A 20,000-nucleotide genomic window follows, 5' to 3' on the forward strand; every position below is an offset into this window, starting at 1 on the left:
TGAAGAACAACAGCTATTAATACCCAATCTGTGTGCCATTTTATTAATGATATTAAGAATGCTATGCCTGTTATTAAGTTGCTCTTTTTTATTTTGTGTGTTAATCATTTAATATTTTTTTATAGCCACAAAGCCAGTTATAAACAGCATGATACGAGACCCATCTAAAATTCCAGATCGAGTCCTTGCTCGTCAAGTCTTTCAGGTATTAGTCACAGCTCTGCTGTTTATTTTTTCCAATTGCATTTTTGTTATTTGGCTTGGAAAGTAAAGAATTTTAAACCTCATTTAATTACTGTCTTCGTAAACTACTGCTGAGAAAACAGTCTATGAGCAGCTTTTTCAATCCGCTTTGTCATTTACTTTTAAAGTGAATAAAAATGCATAGTGTTTGCTGTTTTAGCAGCATTTGATTATCATTTCAGCACAGGTAGTTTCAATTTTTAAAGACCGTATTTAACTGGAGAAGTGTCTTTGGCTCACGTATGTATGCATCTTTTTCTTATACAGTGCACAGTCAATGATTGTTGTTATGGACCATTAGTGGACTGCATCAAACAGTATCCTTTTCCATAAAATCCTTTTAAGTTGACAGGTTCTGGTTCTTCAAATCAGATGTCTGCTCTTTAAACCTGAAAATGTTGTGCTCCACGTAACACATTTCTTTCTGATCTTTTTTTTTAAATAATTTCCATCACTAGAGTAGGAAAGGAATGCTTTTAGGGTATCTGCTGTAGAAGCAAAATGCATAATCAGATAGCTCAATTAAAATCATCAGTTTTCTGTCAAGAAGTGTTGCTGAATTTAAAAGATGTAGATTTGGTAGTTGCTTTGCTGTTATAAATCCACATTTCATTGGTAACTTACCTTGTCTTGTAAACCAAAGTGTGCCCATACACACACACACACACACACACACACACACATATATTTTAATACACATATGCACACTTATACTGTCTGTCTTGAAATATATATATATATATATATATATATATATATATATATATATATATAGGTATATATATATATATATATATATATATATATATATATATATATATATGTATATATATATATATATATATGTGTGTGTGTGTTTTGTGTGTGTGTATATACAGATAGAGAGAAAGAGGGAGAAATATTAAGGCTACAGTAAGCATATAGTTATGAATGTCTGATGTTTAAATGCTTAAATCTTTAAACTTCAAAACACTATTATTATAAGGCACTCTGTATTTTAATTTTTTTATATGACGTATCCATAGTGCTCATCTGTCAATCAGAGATGAGTATATAATAGTGAGGTGCATATGTGTACGTAATTAACCGCTGAATGGAACTGTTGAAAGGCCTTGTTAATTCAAATTCTGCTGTCTGTAAATAGCAGAGTTTATGTAGTTGCAGACTTGTACATGGTTGTGTGACTGCAGAGTTAGTATGTGTAAGTAAGGAAACATAGGTATGCATTAGACATACCCTCCAATAAAAAAAAAAAGAATCTGGTTTGTGCATTTTGCAAGTTTATGTCTGCTGCTCCGTATTCCTATTTAGAGCCATTCTCTGTGTATAGACAAACTGCTGGCTTGTGATGCTAGTGCCTTTACATTCAAAAAGTAGTCAGTGGATTGCAGTCAGGAATCCTATCTATACACACACACATATTTATACATACATAAATGTTTGTGCTGTACTTAGTTGTAGTGTTGTAAAGAAAAAAAAAACGGAGCTCATGTTTGTGAAGCTCTGAAAACATCACTAATATGGGACGTGGAGGGGAGATAAGTCTTTCTTTTTGTATTACATGTTGTCAATTGCTCAGGACTCAAAAAATGTGATCAGTGAGTTGGAGCACGACAGAATGCCTCTTGGACATCTTGTAGTGCGCATATGCTATAATGGTGTCAAAATGCTTTATGTTGATATGATCTTGTGGTTTCAGATTAGTGGACATCTTGATCAAGAGAATGATTCAACCATCACAGTCATATCTGATACACTTATAGGGTAAATGCAACATCATCTAGGCTCAGACCATGGAATTGGTCACACTTTCCTTGCCTACATTAAGGAGATCGGAAATGTGCGTTATTATTTGTTTTACTGTAGATATATCTGTGTGTGTGTGTGTTGTCTGGGTGGTATACAAACCTTTATATTGTTGTATCTTTGAAGTGAATATGTTTGCTGTGCCCTAATAGTATAACATTGATTCCAGTCCCAGCTGTAGAAAAACCTTTGTTGGAACTATCTCCAGAGAGTGTTGGTAAAAACACAATATATTGAAGTGTTAGAATTGATGTATTACACTAATTGAGTATGTACAATAACTGAGAAAATCATAGTGTTATAGTCATACTGGTAAAAATACATACAATAAAAGAATAAACAGCATTGTAATATACTGAGGGCACTGATAAAGCTCTGAAATCAGGAAAAACATATCTTTATGGTAGCAAGGCTCAAGTGTAAGAATCTGGAGGATTTATGTTATTCAGCTGAATGTCTGAATGTTGAGTGTCTTAACACCAACATCCAGATAACTGGATCAAAAAACAGAAAGCAGCAAAATATCTTTTTTTTATAGGAGGCTTGCCCTCCTGCTCCCCCCACAGCCCCTGCTAATTGTATATACTAATCCCAAGATTGTTTTACAGCAAAGGAAGGGCCACTTTCCCAATCCCTGCTGTACTGTGTTTGCACAATGCATGTTTCCCCTTTATTCTCATACATTGATATTTCTGATGTCATCGGTTAGGGTTCGACATTTCCGCTCTCATCATTTACATCAATTGAGCAATTGTCATGACCCTGAACTTGGCTATAAAACGTTTGTTGCAGCTTGTTTCATATATTGTTTTACCCTTGAAAAGGTGCAGTGGCTTTTAAAAAGGAGAGAGAGACTCAGATGGTCTTCATGTTTCACTGTTGCAGTCATCACATTTGGGTTATCCCTGCCAGGGTAGCCCTCGGCCGGCCTGAATACCAGAGACCTAGTATTTCTGCGTCATTGCTGTAGCTTGAGGACTAACATCAGGTCATCAGTGGTATAAAGCAAGACAGCTGACGACATTACATCGGTTTTTCTTGCCGTGGAGCCCGAAGCAGAAGCAGTTCGTATGAGTGCCAGTTGGTCGCTACCTGAGTTTCGTTTCCGAACTGAAGCTGAAGTCTTCAAAAGCTTAGTACCCCATTGGAGATCCTTTTTTCTTGCACTAACTGATGTCAGAAAAAGTTAAGAATTGTTTCGCCTGTGGAAAGCAAATACCACACCGGGGCTTCCACTCTTACTGCGTCACTTGTCTAGGCCCAGACCACGTCGTCCCTCGTTGCCGGTTTTGTGCTTTGTTTAACGCCAGAACTATTCATCGTTGGGCCCTTATTGTAGCCAGATATTTCCTATTACAGTCCTCTAATTCCAATATGGCTACAGTAAGCCATCCGACAGAAGATCTTCCGAAAAAACGTAAAGACAGAGACAGACCGCACAGGACCAAACCTTCCGGCGACGCTACCGCCAAGCTAGTTATCAGTCCTCCAAAATTCAGTGAGGTGCTTTTTCAGCCCCTGATGCCCACTTCAGTTAGTTCAGAGGCCACTACTGAGACCCTTTCGGAGTCCGGTATGCTGCAGAACTCCTCTTCGTCTAAGGATCCTGCGGTCATCTCTACCTTGGATGGGTCCGGCGCTGCTGTACAGGCACTGGCTTCCAAGGAAGTCCTTCACAACGCCAAATCCAGACATAAACCGATGTCTTCTTTCACGTCTACCATTCTTTCTAAAATAACCGAGTTCCTTAGGACCAGGGGTCGAACCACCCCCAAGAAACAGACTACCAGCCATTCTCTGGCACCTGCTCCCTTGCCTCAGTCACAAATGCTTAAAATGGCAGAGGACCTTATCGTGCTGATTAGGGGAAGCCAAGCCACTCCCTCAAAAAGAAAAAGAGATCTGTCTCCAGTAGTTTTGTCTGAACAAGAGTCAGATGAATCCGATGCATCTGACTATGAAGACATGCAGCCCCTCTCTACATATGAGGATTCTGATACAGAGGAATCTATTCCTTCAGCCTCTCCCCCAGAGGATTTTTCCTTTAGAGAAACCCTGCATACTTTAAGGGAGCATTTCAAATGAGAGAATCAAGACTACCCACAGTCTAAAAAGAGACTCAGAGATTTCCTGGACCTTCCACAGCACAGGCCCTTAGCCGTCCTCCCAGTCCTAGATGCGGTAGATGATATCTTTGTTAAATCCAGCCTGACTCCAGACGCCCTCCCTCCTGCTCCCAGAAAACCAGACAGGTACTACAGAGTCCCTGACTCACAAATATCATTTTAAAAACCCAACAGCAGACCCTGAGGTTATTATTCAAGGCCCAAAAGGGGTTAAAGCTACTTCAGCTAACAATCCCTACCCCTTCAGGGGTTAAAGCTACTTCAGCTAACAATCCTACCCCCTCAGACAGGGATTCCAGAGCACTGGACAGATGGGGTAAAACAGTATACACCTCAGCTACTGTTGCTATCAGGGCACTAAATTGTCAGTTCCATATGCTTAAATATCAGCAACATAACTTGGAACTCCTTAAACAAAAAAATTCCTCCTTTCCAGCGTGGGCAGAATCTAAAGATTTACAGGAGTTAATGCACTCTGCTGGTTAAGTAACTAAACACACTCTGCACTGCGGATTTGACGCCCTAGAAGTTTCTTGCAGGGCAGCAGTCACTGGATTTGTCATTCGAAGACCTGCATGGCTTAAGGAACAACCCCTGCCAGACCATGTCACATCAAAATTGTTGGATGCACCCGTGCACAAAGATAACTTATTTGGTACTAAAGCAGAAGATTTGTTAAAAAAGATGGAAGAAAAAGCAAAATCTATGCAGACTGTTAAAGATTTCTTACAGGTACAGCCCCCTAGGATCAGCAGGCATTTTCCTTCCAAGCACTGGTCCTTTCCTGCACCTAGTAAACAAGGCCAGCCTAGGCCCCGTGGAAACAGACCTCCAAGACAGCAGTCCCAGGGGTTGCAGATATCTAAGCAGTGGACTGCCTCCACTTCAAAACCAGGGAGTTCTAAGCCACCCCCTTATGGTAGGAACTCACAATGACTCACCCCCTCCCAACCTCGCCTCTCCCCACCATCACATACCCCTAGGAGGAGGCACCTGGTCCACCATTACCAAGGACCAATGGGTTCTCAACATTGTGTCTCAGGGGTACAATTTTTCCTTCCACACCCTTCCAACCCCAAAAGGGTTCCCAAATGTACCACCGAATCAGTGGGCAGAGGCTCAAAAGCAAGTCCATACCCTGCTCTCCTTGGAAGCAGTACAACACATTCCTGCAGAGCAGATAGGCAAAGGCTTCTACTCCAGACTTTTTCTGGTACCCAGAAAAGAGGGCACCTGGCACCCCATCCTCAATCTATCCATTCTAAACACCTTCATGGTGATCCCAAAATTCAGAATACCAGCAGCTGCAACCCATGCTCTCCAAGGATGCTTGGCTAGCCACTCTGGACCTAAAAGAGGCCTTTCTCCACATTCCCATCAGGCAGTCCTGCAGAAAATATCTTTGCTTTAAGGCAGGATCTCAACACTTTCGGTTCTCTGTGCTTCCCTTTGGCTTATCTACTGCTCCCAGAGTTTTCACAAAATGCCTGGCTCTGGCCATTGCTTTTTGCAGACACAGAAATATTCTAATTTACCCCTACTTAGATAACTGCCTTATTCAGGCAGATAGCCAGGAAAAGCTGCTCAAAGAGCTGGCCCTTGTAAAGGACCTACTTACCTCCTTGGGGGTACACAATCAATGAAAAGAAATCCAAACAGGTACCCACCAAAAGGATAATCTTCCTGGGAGCAAGTCTGGACACAACATCCCAGATGGCGTGCCTAACAGCATTGAAACAAAGTTTCTTATCAGTTTACTTCTCTCAACTGGCCACCAGGCCCCAGCTTTCTGCAAGAGAAATCCTGCAAGCCCTGGGGTTCATGGCATCTTGCATACTCCTTATTCCGTATGCCAGACTGCATATGAGGAAACTTCAGTGATACCTAAAGAGCCTTTGGTGTCAACACTCTCAAGATCTGGAAACTCTTTTACATATTATTCCTTGCCTGAAGAAGGAATTTCTTTGGTGGGCAACAGCCTGCTCCCACAACAAGGGACTGCCCTTCTCCCCACACCCCACCACCCAGATCCTCACCACAGACACATCAGATTATGCTTGGGGTGCACAGCTGGATGGCAGGTACATACAGGGCCAATGGAACCCCCAGCAACTCCCCCTGCACATCAATCTAAAAGAGATGATGGCTGTACAGTAGGCCTTGATAGCTTTCAAACCCCTTCTCTCTCTCTCTCTCCAGGGATTCTCCTGATCAAAACAGACAACACCACAGTGATGTGGTACATCAGTAAGCAGGGAGGGACTCGCTCCTACCCGCTGTGCAGGTTGGCCATGACCCTTTGGTTTACAGCCTCTTCCATGCAACTACACTTGATAGCACAATACCTGCCAGGCTCTCTCAACTCCCTGGCAGACCAATTAAGCAAAAAGCTTTTGGACCCTCACGAATGGCAGCTCAACAAAAACACCTTCTTACTAATAACTCAGAAATGGGGAACCCTGGAAGTCGACCACTTTGCCTCCTACACCAACCATCAGCTCAGCAAATTTTGCACTAGGGAGCATCATGGCATGGCATGGAAAGTGGATGCCCTGTCCTTCCCCTGGGTAAACCTCTCAGTCTATGCCTTTCCTCCCCTACCTCTCATTCCCAAGGTACTGATCAAAATAAGGGAGGCAAAACCAAGGACCATTCTCATAGCTCCAGACTGGCGCAGACAGCACTGTTACCCCTTGCTGCGCAGCCTGTCCCCACTGCTCCCATGGAATCTTACTCGGATTCCCAACCTCCTAACCCAGAGGGAAGGGGAATTCATGCACCCCAATTGCAGACACTCAGTTTGGCAGCTTGGCTTATACCCCTGACCAATCTGCCACCCTCAGTAAACAAGTTCTGGATGTTATCCGAGATGCCAGACACCCTAGCACCAGAAAGTCTTGTGCAGATAAATGGAAAAGGTTCTGCACCTGGATCCAGACTAAGGGGGCCAATACGGCACAGCCCTCCATCCCTCTCATCCTGGATTACTTAGCTGACATGCTACATAGTGGTCTCTCTTTCTTCTCTATACAAATTCATGCTTCTGCTATTTCAGCTCATTTTCCCACTGAGCAGCCTCTTTTTCCACACCCTCTCATCAAACAGCTCCACAGAGGGGCTAACAACTTGAGGCCCCCCAGAAGGGCATCAACACCAGCTTGGAACCTTAACTTTGTCTTGGAAAAGCTCACCCTGCCTTCTTTTGAACCAACTTCTTCTGCAGAGCTAAAATTTCTCTCCTGGAAGACACCCTTCCTCCTGGCCGTCACTTCAGCCAGAAAAGTTTCATAGCTGCAATTACTCATGGCAGTGAAACCCTTCATCATCTTCCATGCAGACGGTATCCCTCAGAACTAATCCATCCTTCATGCCCAAGGTGGTGTCCAGTATGGCTCTCAACCAAGCCATCCATTTGCCCACCTTCTTCCCTAACCCTCAAAACAAGGCAGGAAGGATTCTGCACTCTCTAGATGTGCACAGACAGCTCAGATACTATCTGGACAGGACTAAACCCTTCAGAAAATCTGATCAACTGGTGGTTAGCTTTGCTTCAGGGGCAGTGGGCAAAGCCATCTCCAAACAAACCATTTCTAAATGGATAGCACATTGCATCCATTTCTGCTACAAACAGCATGGCAAGCCTCCCCCCAAGGGGGTCAGGACACACTCCACCAGAGCAGCCTCCACCTCTGCAGCTTTCCTCAGAGGAGTTCCCACCAGGGACATCCTGGTGGCTGCCACCTGGACATCTGTTCCCGCCTTTACCAAATATTACCACCTGCTTCTCTTTTCCAAATCCAGGGCAGGTATTGCCTCTGCAGTCTTGCAGGGCATGCTAGCCAGCCCCTAGCTTCCTTGACTGCCTCCACCCATTTCCTCAGCTTTTCTGAATCTACCTAAATGTGATGACTGCAACAGTGAAACACAAAGAACATAGTACAGTTGTGTGCACATACCATAAATGTAGATGTTCTAGTGTCTTCAGTGTTGCAGTCCTGGTTTCCCTCCCTCATTCCCCCTTTTTCTTTTGTTACCTTTTTCCTTGTTGTTTCCCTTTCCTTACAAGGGACATATTGGTATATTTTCCACTGGTGGGGTTCTGCTACCAGACCCTGGCCTCCTATTTTGGGGGCTCATGACCGGTTAGGGCAAGAAAAACTGATGTAATGGCATCGGCTGCCTTCCTTTATACCACTGACAACCTGACGTCAGTCCTCAAGCGACAGCAACCAACGCAGAAATACTAAGTCTCTGGTATTTAGGGCAGCCGACTACCATGGCAGGGATAACCCAAATGTGATGACTGCAACAGTGAAGACACTCGAACATCTACCTTTATGGTAAGTTTACACAACTGTACTTTTTATATACTCCCTTATTTTTTAATTCTTGTTGTTGTACTACTGCCCTTCTCTACCAAGCAAGCTTTCCACTGCTATACTACTTTCTGTTAACTTGTGTACTTTTAATTTCTTTCCTTTTTTTTTTAGATATTGGGTTAACTTAATCTTGCAGAAGTGTTTATCCTGCCTTGGACCTTCTACCTGGTCACAGCTGTCTTCAGGGGTTAAAAATCCATCTAACTTACTTGGAAATGTTCATTTGTAAAATGAGTGAACAAAAAGATAAGACCTGGAACTAGAACATGTGTGTGATAGTAGCTCCAAGGTGAAAACAAAGGTCTGATTGTCTTGTAAATGAAGGGTAAGCTGGCAGACTTGACTTTGTATCTGGCAAACTGTATTAGTCTGAAAAGAGCTCATTAGTTTCTGTTATCAATTTTGGCATTTGCATCTAGCCAGCTTCAAACTACTTTGATACATTTCAAGTCTTAATTTACAAAGGAACAGGTTTCTTGTCAGCACTACAACTTGCATAGAATTAGAAAGTTAAAAATTCTTTTTTGAATGACTTTCCAATCCAGGCTACTCAAATGCAAGATTTATTATTTGAGATGATGCGTAAATGTTGCCTGAATAATTAGAAGTTTAAGCTAATGTATACAGCACCTTAAAAAATTTCTCCACTAAAACAAACCTGCTTGTGGATGCCTGTGAGTCAGTGAACATGATCTACCAGACTGAGTTTGAAAAGGTAGTTGTAGTTGGTGATGAAGTACAATTTTAGGTGAAGACAACTGTATAATGGTTGAATTATGTTCATGAATGATACATGAGCAGACTATTTGCAACAGAAGTCAGACTTACAAAAACTTTCCTTCAGTATAGAATGTTATATTTTATAGTTGCACTCTTACAAATCTAAAGGCATTAGTAAATTCTTTAGGTAGTTTTCATGCTATATTTTGGGTTTACTGATGCATTTCATTAGTCTGATGTTAGCATTTCTCATTAGTTTTCACAGCGATGCAGACATTTATTTGTCTGGTTTACAGTGGTTAGTATAACTGAAGGTGTCAAAACTATATTGAGCATTTTAAGGCAATATAGTAAACACAAAATAGATTTCCATAGTAGTGGTCCTCATTATCTTGGATTTCCATGTGTCCCAAAGTATGTGATTTGTTGCAGGTGACTGGGTAAAATTGTGTTCTGCTTAATGCAGAGACATTTTTCTAATTGAAGCCCTACCAATGGTGTATTTTAACGTATACTTTGTAATTTGTGACTGGAGAAAAAAATATTAAGTGGAGATTGTGTGTTGAACTATAAGGCTTTATGTGGTGGACATTTGGGATCTTCCAGGACTGCGTAGTATGTTTTAAATTTTGGATCTATGCCATGTTTGTTGGTACTCTGCAGCAATGTCATTATAGCAAAGAAAGGGTCCACAGAAGCATCTAGAAGGGAAATGTACACGGGAGCTTTAATGAAGAGCTTGAGCAAGCAAATATTTATGATTTCATGTTTGTAGTAAAGAAGAACCCAGTGATAATAAACGTACTGACACAGCTTCAAGAAGGGTATAATATGACAACTGATTAGATCTCCCACTGTGAAAAATTAGCTTGGCAATTTCAGATATAGTTTATTATTCAATGGATGACATGATTGAAGATGTCTTTTTTTTATATAGGAATTTGTGGTGAATTCCAGGTTGTGTCGTTCTGTATAGTAAATAATATTGTGGTAGTTAAGACAGTGAAAATTGTGAAGTAATCATGCCGTACAGCAGACCAGTATGAGTCTTTAACATACAAGCAAAGTTCCCAAAATATGTTGCAATTTTTTTTTTTTTTTTTTTTTTTTTTTTTTTTTTGCAGATATCAATACTTTGTTTAACATGAAACAGAGTCAACATATAAGCAAAACAAACATCATAGAGCAGGAAATAAAAACGCATACATGAATGCCAATGCTGACATAATTAACATTTACAGTCTTCTGAAACATAACGTATCTAAACAGCCCCATCATTTCACATCTTTGGTAACATCTAATATGAGAATCCAAAAGACGAAGAAAAAGGTCACACACACAAAACGAAGATAAATCGTAATATATTGAGAAATCTCATGCTAAGTAGCACAATAAAACTCATTCCAAGTTTTCTTATCCATTGTTTTGAATGAACATCTGTTAAGTCTATGCTGCACTTTAATGAAGGCTATTATTTCAATGCTGTCATAGCACTTCCAGTGCTAGAACAGGACAGACCTAAGGGTAGCAGTCACCATTCTTATCCAAATATATTCTAGGGATGTAAAGGAAGCTGCTACTGTAGTACACCCAAATAGCTGGAAGTTGGCCCTTGTCTTGTCAAGCAAAGGCTTACTCAGAGCCCATGCCATCTCTCTCTAGAGATTCTGTTCCCCAGACTGTCAACCCTTGGGCATAACCATAACAACTCATAGTAGTGTGCCAAGGAAAAAACAGAAGCCAGCAGTTGCCCTGTTTCAGTAAACCTTGACCCTGAAGTTTCAATGGGGCAAAGTGCCAATGATACAATACTTTAGCATAGGTGAACTGTGCTAACTGGGGAACTGTAGGCTTCCAAACTCTGTTAAGGCAGTCCTCCCATTCTTCAGAAGATAGGGGTTCTTCCCACATCTCATTCCATTTGTTTAAGTAATCTTGTAAACGGATGCTGGGCTTATCCATTAGGCCACGATAAAAAAAGAAATTAAATGTGGTAACTGCTGGGGCTTCATTGGGAAGATCAGGTCATTCCAGAGATTGAGGCCTATTCTATAGCATGACTCTTCCACAATTGTTCTGGACCAAAAAAAAAATAAATATATCACTTGCCTGTATTGCAGCTACTGAAACAGTAAAACTTTCCTTGAATGTGTCCCAAGTAATCCATGAGTGGTGAGTGATTTCCATATGTTATATAGATGAAAAACCCAGCCTTTCTCCAGGATAGTTTATGTTTAGCCGCATTTAGCATTAACCCCAAAGGCGTATTGCAAAGAAACATAAGTGTCATCACTCCTTGGGGATTACTGTACTGGGCTACATATTTAACTTTGAACCATCTTCCCATTCTACCAGGAATCCTATACTTTGTGGGAAGGTGTGAAAGTGGGCTAGCTTCCAGCTGCATCTGTGCAAAGAATCAAGTGAGTTGGTTAGGCTGCCAAGCTGTCATATAAAAGCTGCCTATTATGGCTTTCCAATACCATAATAAATCCGGCAGATCAGACCTTCCCATTTTTGGTAGGAATAAACATTTCTTTCTACTTATCCTCATCTGTTTCCTCTCCCAAATAGAGTTTGAAAACAGCTTTTATATCTTTTTAATATAGAGACAGAAGGCTGCCTGTGGGAGATGCCGTAGAAAACCAGCACTCTGGGTAAAATGAACATTTTAGCCATCTATATGTGCCCCAGGAAATGGAGTTTCAGGTGTTTCAAAGTATGAAAATATGTCCTTGTTAAGTTCATAAGTCGCTTGAAGTTTGTTGTACTAGTTTACAAACTTCATTGCACGTGACAATACCGAAATACCTCACGGTATACCTAACTTCTGTCTCCTCATTAATTATTAGTCCCTATGAGGTTGTTGGTGCCCAATGAGAAAATAATGCAGTTTTCTGTCTGTTGACTTGCAACCCAGTTTCCTCTGACAACATTTCTAATGTATGTAGGACATCTGACACCTGTGCCAATGGGCTGTTCAATCAGTGGCACAACTGACAACAAACCAAATTGCAAAGGATTGATACTCTGTGTCAAGCTGTAAGATAGAAGGTGCAAACTTAGTTCACATTTGCCTGTTAGTCACCACTGCACAAATAACAAGGGAGAGACCAGGCAGCCCTGTCTGTTGCCCCTAACTACCTGTATAGACTTATATAACATCCATTAGAATAAACCTGAGCTGTAGGGTTATGATAAAGCAATTGAATCCAGCTTATAAACTGCTAGGGTATGGAATAAAACTCCTGTACCTTCCGTACACAGTCCCAGTTGAGCATATTGAAGGCCTTAGTAAAGTCCTCCAAAAGTGTTCCACTAGTGACATTGTGTACTTGAGTCAGACTTTCGAGACTGAGCCCAAATTCACACTGCTTTAGGACCCCCTTGTCACCCCTTGATAAAACCTGCATCATTCCCAGGCACTAAATGAGCCTAGTAGCCAACAGTATATAGCAAATAATTTTAGCTCCATTTACAATAAAGAAATTAGTCTATAATCTGATGCCTACAATGGGCATTTATGGTGCTTGAGAAACATCATGCCTTTCACTACTATCAAGTAGGGTGGAAACCTCGCGTTTTGACAGCTTGGTCATAGAAGCACAGTAATGGGTAGCTCAGCACATCCTTATAAGTCCTTTTAAAGTCTGTAGTAATGCTGTCAAGGCCTGGAGCCTTCCCCTGCTGTAGCATATCTATTGAGAGGGCAATAGATTTGCTTCCCTAGCGGAAACATATCTATTGCCCTTGCAATCTCTTTACTTATAATTAGCCTTTTTCTTCTAGCTGATTCCTGTGGAAAACTGGGGGCATTATGTCCCAAAGTAGCAAAGTAGTAGCCTGGAATGTGTTGTGTCCATTTTGGCTCATAGCGGCATAGTCCATTGTTAAAATCTGATTAATTGGAACTGGGTTTGTATGTAATACCCCTGATTATCCTTCAAGGTGGTGATGTGCATCATCTGAGCTTGCTGTTTACATTTAGATGCAATTAACTTATTGGAAGACAGACCCTTCACCCAATGAAGTAGTTTATATCTGTCCTACTTTTCCTGAATAGTGGCATAATGAATTGACATAATTGTTTGCTTAATGCCCTTAATCTCCCAAAGTACATCTTCCACATTACAGTTGTGAGATTTAAACACTTTCTCTAGATCATGCAGCTTGACTGATAAGGAAGCTAGACAATGATCCCTCTCTGCTCTATTATTTGCACGCACTTGCCTATTAAAGGACTTGCATCTTGATTTGAACCTTTCCCATAAGGAAAAGGTATTGTCATTTGGCAGCTCCACTGCCTTCCAGAATTTCCTAATGCAAATTCTAATGCTCTCTTGTACCTGTCTTCCTGTAACAGAATTAGGTCAAACTTCCACAGGTAATACCCTAGTATTCCCATAATCCCTGTCCACCTCATAATTACTATAGCGTGATCCTACAAGTCTGCTGGTGCAATTTCAGTATTCACAACTCCTGTCATAACAGATTGGTTTACTGACCAGAAATCAAGTGTACTCACCACACCATGTGCATAGAAAGAATAATCCATATTAGAGGGGTATAGTATTCTCCAAGTGTCCGTTAACACAGCATCCCCTATAAAACAGGAGGCAAAGAGCTCCACTGGGAATTCTATGTACAGCAGGGACTGAAACCACTTTGAACCCCCTCCACTAGTATACCCATATTAGCTTGGACCATAGAACTGATGCTTCACCTAAACTCTGCTAATACATTGGGGTTGTCTTCATTTGGGCCATGCACATTAGCTAATATTCGGTAAGCAACCCTAGTGAACACCGTAACTATTATTCATATGCCATCCCCATCCGTACATATAGTATCTTCCACCTTAACTGATGGTGGATCAGCTTGGCTACTCCACACTTGATTGTATAGGTACAACACAGAATAATTTCACCAGTCCACCTTTAAAGGTTAAGGCAGCCCTCTTCCTTTTTATTTTAGTTTCTTGGAGAAATACCACCTCAGCTTTACATTTCCTGAGGGTGTTTAGGATTGCAACTTCTTTCTGGCAAGTTTTAATTCCCTTTACATGCCACATGACACAAACCACCTCATGTTCACTCCATTTGTTCAGTAGAACATCTCCATCTTTTTTTGGATGAGTAAACAGTGTTGTGCACTAACCCCTGCAATTCCTCTGACAACCAAAGCAGCAGTACACAAGATGGATTAGTTAATTCAAGTAATGTGAGTAAGCCTAATTGCAGTCGGTATCAGAGATTAGATATGTGCATTGTCCCAAACACACTAGAAAACAAAGAGCAAAAGAGACAACTATAATGTAGTACACTGCTGTTAAGATTAAACTAGATAAGCAAAAAAAGAAAATCAATCAATACAAGAGCAACATCCCTAATTCAATGAGCACTGTACCTCCATGACGCACTGTTGATCCTTGAGCATAGTATGTTGCTACATTACGACCATTTCAATACTGAACAGTTTGGTGTCGTGTTGCAGAGTTTTATTGTCCAACTTAAATGGGGAAGGAGAGGTTAGTAGAATGGAAGAGGTAGAGGCAAGTTTTGTGAGGACCCGATCAAGAATATTTTGACTCCTAGTGGGTTCACTTACTGTTTTATATTGGGAATTCCTGTTTATTAAATCCAAAAATCTCTGGGCATAATCCACTTTAGAGCTATAGGTGCTAGGATAACTGAGGTCACCTAAGATTATGGAGTTGCTGTTTATAGGAATTCCTTCTAAAACGTCCAGGAATCTAACATGATCATCTGTGGATGTGGAGGGATTCTGCAAAATGCTATAAATTGGAAGTGTTTCTTGTCCATGATAAACTGAAGCTCTAGTAGTTCAGTTTGTGGATCTGTGGGTATCAGTCTGGGTGGCATGTGGTCCCTGTCAAATATGAAGAAATCATTTCAGTTTCCATCAGACCTTAAGGCATGGTAGACAGAAAACCTAGTTATGGGGGGCATGCTTTCTTTACATTTAAACTAAGTCTCTATAGCCACACATAAGAGGGCATATTCTGGATGTAGGAGTGCCTCAAGATTGGGCAATTTGTTATTGACAGTGAAAAGAGCAAACTTATTGCACTCTAGTTTAGGGTTACATGAGCTTGCTAGGTTGGGATGTCTACAATAAGGACTTTTCCTAAAAATGGCAGTATTGTATCAGCAAAAGGTTTTGCTAGTATGCAGAAACTTTTGAAGAACAGGTGTAGGCCATTCCTTGCAAAACAAGGTTATTGATGCTAGGCTGAAGCATATTTAAGGCATCTGGAATGACACAGATGCTTAAGTCAGATGTTAAAACCAATTATCTTCTCTCTGTATATAAACAAAGTTTCAATATGTCTTTCTCTGCATGTCATTCAGGGTTTTGTGCCCCAGGTCATTCAATCTCACAGGGACCACTACCTTCTTGCAGTCATACTTGAGTCTGTATGCCTAACAGTTGATTCACCATTCACTTAACCATTTTTGTTACAAGCTAGTTTATTAATAATTGATTGGGATGTTGGTGACTTGTTGATGTAATTTAGTCATGCATGGAGTAAGTGCAGGGTTTTCTCCTGAGGCCTGTTCTTACACAATCTAGGAGTTTTTGTTAAGGATTTCTTTACAGCACTGGCAAGTGACTTTTTTTATGTTCTGTTTGAAAATGTGATAGTGGTTGATGTGAGGATGTGACTATATGATGCTCATTGCATTTTGCTAATCATGAGAGAGAGATCTCCATATTAGCTGGGTATTTGTACCTCTCACAGACATAGTTTTCTTTATTAGGGAGGAGTTTATCTGTGGACATAAGTCAATTGCTGCACTGGCTTAGGATACCAAGTGCAAGGAGGCTGGCAACAGAAGGATGAATATGTTTGTGACCCTCCATATTGTCCAAAGCTTTGAGTGTTGGCTGGCTAAGTGTACAAGGGAGCTAAGGGAAGGCTGGGGGAGTACTACCAGAATAACATCTGTGATGATTGCGGAGAGAGACAGACAGATACAACTTGCAGATGCTTCAAGTGCAACTTAAAGTACATCAGAATAGCCAAGTGAAGCTAAGCTTAAGCTAATGTTGCTCTGGACATAATCAACCCATTTGTCCACTGGGAAATAACAGTTTGTAAGTACTATCTGAAAGAAAAAATGAAAATGCACACACTATCTATGATTCAGCTACAATCAATGGTGGCACTGCACAGACTGTAGTTAAGTGCACGGTTGCACAATTACTAGAAATTTAGTAAGTTATCCTCTCAAAAGGGTAACCACTACATTTTCCAAGATGACCCACAGCACCTAGCCAAACAAAGTTCTGTTTATGAAATGCAATAAAGTTTTACTTTCTTGGTGTAGAGAGAGAGAATCAAATCAGATAAGAAGCGTCTTAATGCAGCACACAGAGTTGCAGCTCAGAGCAGTTCAGCCAAAAGGATAGCAGTAAATAGCAAAAGAAACAACTTAAGGTAATGGTGCTTAGATGCTCGGCAATTAACCTTTCCTCACAAGAATAACTACTTCAGTTTCCAAGATGTCCTTCAACATCCAACCAAACAAACGTTTCTTTATGAAAAATGCTGATTCAGATTAAATGGTTTTAAAAACAGTTTCAGTAGTTTAAAATTACAAGACTGAATAAAGTGCAATAATGTTTCATTTCCTACTTTTGAAGGGACTCAAAAAAATTGTCAAATCAGTAACAATTGCCTTAACCCAGTGCACAGAGGTTCAGCTCAAGGCAGTCCTGTCAGATTATGGGTGTATACTAAGGTACACTAGAAATTTTTCTATATATTAGGGGATAGAGTTCAGCAAGAAAATAAGTATTGTATGAGCAGGAGGAGGAACATTTGCATTAGCAGTACCGAAGATGGGGGGGGGGGGCATTCAGTAAAAGTTACTTTATTAGGACAATGTTTGGGGGGGCTTACTTCCTATGTTCGGGGGCAGGTGCAGTGGGACTTGCTGCCCTGCAAAAAAACAAGTCTAAAGAAGAGTAATGTTCGATATTTGCTCTTCTCCTGCATTTTCAGTCATTTCTTTTTGGTGCATTGGCACTAAGCATTATGAGTATTGACATTTCAATATGAAGACATTTATATGACAATGCACACCAAACTCAACTGTATTTTTATAAAGTTTTTCCTTTGTGTGGCTGGACTACATGTGCATGGGATTTATTCTGTGTTTTATAATAATGATAATGTAAATATAAGTGATACTGTTACACAAAAAAATAACTTCTGTATATTCTGTGTATAATAACATGAATATACTTTTATATCCCCCAGCAACCCAAGATTACAACAAAGCTTGCTTTTTCCAGCCATTTTTATCTTGTTACAGTGTAAAGTCTGATTGTTACAATTATGAAAAAGCACTTTCTTTAGTGTATAGAGCAGCAGTGATAAAGCTCCCCCACATCACGTTTAAAATACCTCCAAATGCATACTGTACAGAACTGTTACTGTATAACATTAAATTTACTTCATGATCTTTTTATGCAGATACTAGTAATAAAAGCTGTACTTTTCAGTCCATATAGTGCCCTTCCAAGCATTAATGACATAAAGTGGGGTTTATGCTTTAGAGTTCTCTTACCAGGTTAACACAGGCTGCAAACCCCCAGTCTTTTTCAGCCACTTCTTGCAGAAGCACAGTTCATGTGTCAAAACTGCTTCTAATGGGATTGATGCTCTGCAGTCCTTGTATTTATTCACTAATTTCACATTGGTGCTGGTCCTCTTCCTGATCATTTCAACTTCCCAACACAGGTCTCTGGTTCACATCCAAGGTACTCCTGATTTTTGTAGTTAGATACTGGGATTTTTCTGTCATTCAAGTATTTTCCTAGGAAGGAAAGGAAAAGGTAGCAGTGGCAAGTCTCACTATTTGCTTTATTTCAGAAGACCAAAAACCATAGTCCCCTTCAGCTTGCTGGCTCATTCTTTGTTGGTTAATGTTTCTATTTCTTTCTTAGCTTCTTCTACATCCAAAAAATGGTTTTGATTCTTTAGGAATAAAATACTCAGACGGCAGCTGGATATTGTGAAATTAATTGCACTCCTGCCTCTCTGCATACCCTAATTGCCATAATAAACTTATGTTTCTTATCCTGGTGTACAGTAAGTAATCATTTTCCACAAGCTCTCTGTTGTCCATAGTTTTAATACTTTTCTGTTAAACCACAGCTTTGTTTTGTCCGGAGAACTTCTTTCAGCTAGTTTGATTCCATCTTTACTAATGTAGATCTTTGCTGTTTTCTCATGGGCAGATTTGGAGCATATACATGATGCACCTTCTCAGTTATCAAATTCTCCCATGGAATACCAATACAGTTGCATATTTGTACTTTCATAAAATTAATGCACTTCATTCTGTTATAACACACAATTTCAGTTTTCTCTACATGTTTTGTCTTTCAGCTGTGCTATTTTTGGACCAATTCTTCTTGAGAAGCCTCGCATTCAGCCAGTTTTTCCTTCATTTCAACTTTGGATTTCTGCAATTTTACCAGTTCATCTAAATATTTACTTAAAGCTTTTTTCCATTTATTTCCAGCCTTTTGTAATTTGACTTTATATATTCCTGCAGATTCTCCTTTATTTAAGCACATCTGAAACTGTTTGATTTATTTTTTATTCCTCTGAATTTCTGGAAACTATGTCCTGTACTAAAGATGAAATTTGAACTTCTTTTTGCTGAATATCTGCAATGTTCTTTGCAGCCAGAGCTTTTTCTGCCCCTTTTTTGGTTAACTTTCTCTTTTTCTAACTTTCATGTCTGCTGGCATGCAGACAGTGTAATTATTAGCAAGTTGTAGAACTGTATCCAGATTGATAACCTTTACTGGCATTATTAACAACATTGGTAGAGCTCTAACTAACCCACTGCTCGTTGTAGAATAATCTGGGAAGTTTTAGTGTTAAATATATTTTTAAATGCTTCTCTGCACATGAAGACCTTGTTGGTTTTAAACAGTGCATTGTGCTATTTTAAAAATTGAATACTGCATTTAAAATGTACACATTTACCATCTTCTAGTGTGCTGAGTAACCATGACATTTTGCAACAGCATGATGAGATGAGAAACGTTATTTCAAAACTGATAGTTGTATATCAACAACTCTTTATCATAATTTGCTTTCTGTGAGCAGAATCCTGCAGGATTATAGTAGTGCAGGCACCATTGATCTCTAACCTGCTCTGAGGGATAATTCTCTGAAAGTATCTCTGCTTCTGTTTTGAGTTAAACGAAGGACAACAGGTGCGTAAGCAAGCTGGGTTAACTCAGATCTGGTGTTTCTCACTGAAGCTTATGTTGTAGCAAAGTTTTAAACCTCTGGCTGCCAATGCCCTAATGCTTTTTATCTGCGTTATTCAATGGTAATGGTAAAAAGGCCTAAAAGGGGGAAGCATGCTATGCTGAGTATTAAAACAAGTTAGCTTTGCATTTATTTTTAATGGTCAGTAAAATTAATCCTATGGTGATAAGCCAACACAAGGTAGTTAACCAAACAATGAACACACAGTGCATGTCGTCAACATGTAAGTACCTAGCTCTGCAGTGTAAAAGACTTGAAAAAGCATCTTCATATGTTTCCCGCCAACAAAGAACAGTTAGTGTATCTGCTTCAGCAGTCTGATACTGGGCTGTTCTGCAGCTTTCCATTTCCTGTCCTTGAGGAAGAGTAGTCTTTTCAGTTAGGTGATCCATCAGTAGGTACTGT

At 40.2% G+C, this 20,000-nt stretch overlaps 1 protein-coding gene across 3 annotated transcripts in view; it reads left to right on the top strand.

Annotated features, from left to right (window-relative positions):
- The window catches only part of CDIN1 (CDAN1 interacting nuclease 1), a 1,534,920-nt gene that overhangs the window by 818,957 nt on the left and 695,963 nt on the right, over positions 1 to 20,000 (top strand). For all 3 annotated transcript variants that reach the window (XM_044075938.1, XM_044075929.1, XM_044075948.1), the window contains 2 exons: positions 126 to 205; positions 511 to 560. In XM_044075938.1, the coding sequence (XP_043931873.1) occupies positions 126 to 205; positions 511 to 560 (130 nt within the window). The remainder of the gene's footprint in view (positions 1 to 125; positions 206 to 510; positions 561 to 20,000) is intronic.

This window comes from Protopterus annectens, chromosome 1.part1 (assembly GCF_019279795.1).
Source record: "Protopterus annectens isolate FY-2018-M chromosome 1.part1, PAN1.0, whole genome shotgun sequence".
Classification (NCBI taxonomy): Eukaryota; Metazoa; Chordata; order Ceratodontiformes; family Protopteridae; genus Protopterus; species Protopterus annectens.